This window comes from Penaeus vannamei, chromosome 28 (genome assembly GCF_042767895.1).
Source record: "Penaeus vannamei isolate JL-2024 chromosome 28, ASM4276789v1, whole genome shotgun sequence".
NCBI classification, from domain to species: Eukaryota; Metazoa; Arthropoda; class Malacostraca; order Decapoda; family Penaeidae; genus Penaeus; species Penaeus vannamei.
Window position 1 is genome coordinate 21,284,056 of NC_091576.1, and position 4,224 is coordinate 21,288,279.

A 4,224-nucleotide genomic window follows, 5' to 3' on the forward strand; every position below is an offset into this window, starting at 1 on the left:
CGCGCGGCGCCACATCCCTTGCCTCACCGGCGTTGCTCCTGTTCCTCCACACCCACCTGTTCCCGGCCCTTTGGCTCGGCGTCGCGAGAGGACCGAACGCAGCACTTTCACCGCCCATCTTCGTAGCGCAACGCTGCGGTCGGCGCTCGAACGGGGAAGAGGAAGGCCTTGGGAAGGGGAGAGAGGAACTGCCGGGGTCCCAGCGCGACGCCTAAGGAACGCCCGAGTTTCTAACGCGGCAGAAGGGGGAGGCGGCGGCACAGTGCCATCCCGACTGCGGCAGCGACAAGACCCTTCCGCGCCGTGCACAGCGAAAGGATACTGGCTAGAAGTCTTTCTTTTATTTGTTTTTAGTGCAGAAAAAGATTTGTCGTTTCCCAATTTTCTTCTTCCATTCCACGCGGGAACTCTTCTGATCTGCAATGAATTCGGTTGTGAAAATCTCTTCATAAGTTGGAAGTCTTGTTGCAGTGACTCAGCCATCCCAACGCCTCCAGACGTTTTGTTGCTCCTGCCGATTCCGCGTCATACAGTGAATGAAACAGTTGCAAACCCAACTGCAGAAATGACGAGGAAATGATATTGTTGGCGCGTCCACGGATCTCTTGCGAGTGTGAGCCAAAGGAAGGAGCGACGACAGCAGGAGGCAGCGTAGGACACGGAAGGAGGCAGAGATGAAGCTCCTGTTCTTCCTCACTCCGCTGTTCTTCGGTAAGTCATTTGATCTTGCTGTTGCAGTTATTTCCTCATCTACAGCTTACCTCTTTTTATTTGCATTCATTTCTTTATACATTTTTATTGTTATTTAGTCAATATTCTGCTCCTTTAGATTCGTTTTGCGGTTACTGTTATTTATGTTCTTGAATGTTTGACTTGCTTCTATGCTTAGCTCTTCGCATTTAGCATACGAGTATATGATCTCACTTTATCTTTTCTTTCTAGTTTGTAAGTTTTGAAGGATTTATAGCCACTAAAAGTCAGTTTATTGGCCGTATTATTTATCAACTGTTATCACACATACACACACGCACACACACACATATATCTACATATATATATTCTAATCTTTGCTTCGTACATCCTAATCTCAGCTATTGCCCGTTATGTTGGTCCATTATTATCATTATTAATGATTTTATTGCTATCCACATTGTTATCATAATCACTATTCCCTTCGAGATTATCAGGACGAGCATAATGGTGAATATTATCCACAAACGATTACGATAAGGGTCAATATGCTGTCTATTCCTTGGTGATATAAGCTTTCTCAGAGAATATGACGCAAGACTCCTTTCTTTGTATAAACGCAATTTCCTTTTTGTATTAATTTACAGCGTCGAGAAAACTTTCCCTTGTCAGAAACACGTGCACATAAATACATTTGTATGTGTGCGTGTGAGTGTTTTTGTGTGTGTTTGTGTTTGTGTGTGTTTGTGTTTGTGTGTGTGTGTATGTGTGTGTGTGTGTGTTTGTGTGTATTTATAGAATGGCAATAAATTCTAACGGTGATATAGATTATTATTATTATAGTAATGATAATGATAATATTAACAATGATAATACTAATGATGATAACAATAATAATAATTATTATTATTTCAATAATGATGATAATTATTATGATGATAACAATAATAATAACAATAATGACAATGATAAAAATGATAATGATAAAAATAGTAATAGTAAGGAAAATCACGATGTAAAGAGTAGCAGTTTTAAAGATATTATGTTATAATGATATTGATGATAATATTGACAATTATAATGAAAACGATAATATAGATGGTAATGATAATGATGATAATAATAATTTATGATGATACTCATAGTAATAATTAAAATAGCAACAAACAAGGGAATGATAGAACAGTGATGATATTGATAGTAATGGTAATATCACTTATAATGATAGCAATGAGAGCTATGATATTGATTTAAAAAAAAACATGATTACATTAATAATGACAATAATAATAATAGGTATCATTATAATGATCATGATAATGATGATGATTATGATAATAAGGATAATGGCAATAACAATGATAATAATAATAATAATAAAATAATGGTAATAGCAATAATAATAACAACAACATTAATGATAATAATTATTATAATACAAATGAATGATAATGATAAAAAAACATAGTAATGATAACAATGATAATAACAATAATATTAATATTAACCAGATAATGATGACAATATTCACAATATGATAATAATGTAAGTAACGATAATAATCATAATAATAAAAACGATGATAATAATAGTAATAGCAGTAACGGTCTATCATCATTATCACTATTGCTGTAATTATTTCCATTATCATCATTATTATTATTATTGTTGTCATTAATAATGACAAAATTATTGCTGCTATCATTTATACTTTTATCATTATCATTGTCGTTTTCGTATTACTACTATGATTATAATCATTATCAGTGTTGTGATTCTTATCATAATTGGTATTATAATCATCATTGTCTCTAATGTCACTATCTTTATCGCTTAGATTTTTTTCTGTTTAATAATTGTTATTATAACCGTTGTTATCATTCTCACTTTTTCCTATAATATCTATTTCTTTCTACCATAGATATAATGATATTTCTACTACTACGATAACTACAACTATTACTGCTAAGACTGCTACAATAATTAATGATAATATATATATCATCATTGTTATCATTATCATCATCATTGGCAAATGTTTCAGTACCATTACCATCATTCCTGTCATTGTTATTGTTTGCATTCAAATTATTATCATCTTTATTGTTATGATTAGCAATAACAATGACATGAAATATAGGAGTATTTTATTTTTCTTATCATTATTATCACTATGGGTATTTTAGTATTTATTGTTATCATCATTATCATCGATTTCATTATTATCATAATTATCATTATCATTATAGTCATCATTTTATTGTTATTATCATTATCATCATTATTATCATGGTTATCATTATCATTATTATCATTATTGTCATGGTTATCATAATCATTATCATTATCATCATTATTTTCATGGTTATATCATTACCATCATTATAATTATCATTATCATTATCATTGTTATAATTATCATTATTGTTATCATTACTACATGTTTTATCATTATCATTATTTGCTGTTATTATCATTATTTTCATATGATATTATTTTTATAATGGTAATAATAATTAATATTATTATTATTATTGTTATCATTATTATCATAATTGTTGATATTGTTATCATTGTCATCATTATCATTATCATTATTTTCATTATTAGTATCATTATCATTATTAGAGTCATCATCATTATCATTATCAATACTACTTTTATCATTATTATTTTCATCATTTTCATTTTACTTAAATTATTTCTATGATTATTATCATTGTCATCATTATTATTATGTTCATGATTATTGTTATTATTGTTATCATCGCTATTATTATTATTATTATTATCATCATCATTAATATTATAGTTATTATATATCTTTAGTGTTATCCTTGTTGTTATTTCTACGATTAGCGATGTTGTTCTTATCATACTACTCCAACCATTACCGCTAATAAAAATAATAGCGATGGTAATTATAACAGTAATGGTAACAATGATGATAATGATAATAATCAAGTGATAATGATAAGGATGATTATATTAATGATTATGATGATAATAGTGATAACACTAACGCTAACTGTGTTGAAATGATGATGATGATATCATGATAATTGCACTTTTTGTTATGGTATTGATAATATAAATGGTAACAATAAAAAATCAATAGTGAGCTGCCCCCGATAATGGCAAATATATTCGTGGAAATATTTGTAATGATGATGTTACGAAAGATTATGATAATAGTGTTGGAAATTATACCATCAAGGATAGCAAGGTTTGTATTGGTGATGGTACTCGCACTACAAGACCTGTCAAGAACATGATGGAAACATCAACGAAAATCATTAAGTAATTTCAGTGACAATAATGCTTATATGATAATTATGATATCAGCATTAATAATTTATGTAGTAGCAAAAATGATAATTTAATATTGTAAAGGATCATGATAAAAGTATTACTGTTATGCTAAGAGAACAGAAAGGTGAAAATTAGCAATAATGAAGACCTGATTTCTAATATTCATTGACTTCTGTTAGCCATATGGTTTATTGGAGGTTTTCATGTTTACGACCTCTGTAC

At 30.2% G+C, this 4,224-nt stretch overlaps 1 protein-coding gene across 1 annotated transcript in view; it reads left to right on the forward strand.

Annotated features, from left to right (window-relative positions):
- Positions 1 to 232: 232 nt before the first annotated feature.
- LOC113824623 (uncharacterized) overlaps positions 233 to 4,224 on the forward strand; it is a 34,483-nt gene continuing 30,491 nt past the window's right edge. Inside the window, exon 1 of the mRNA XM_070141563.1 lies at positions 233 to 711. Within this exon, the coding sequence (XP_069997664.1) occupies positions 675 to 711 (37 nt within the window). The 5' untranslated portion in view covers positions 233 to 674. The remainder of the gene's footprint in view (positions 712 to 4,224) is intronic.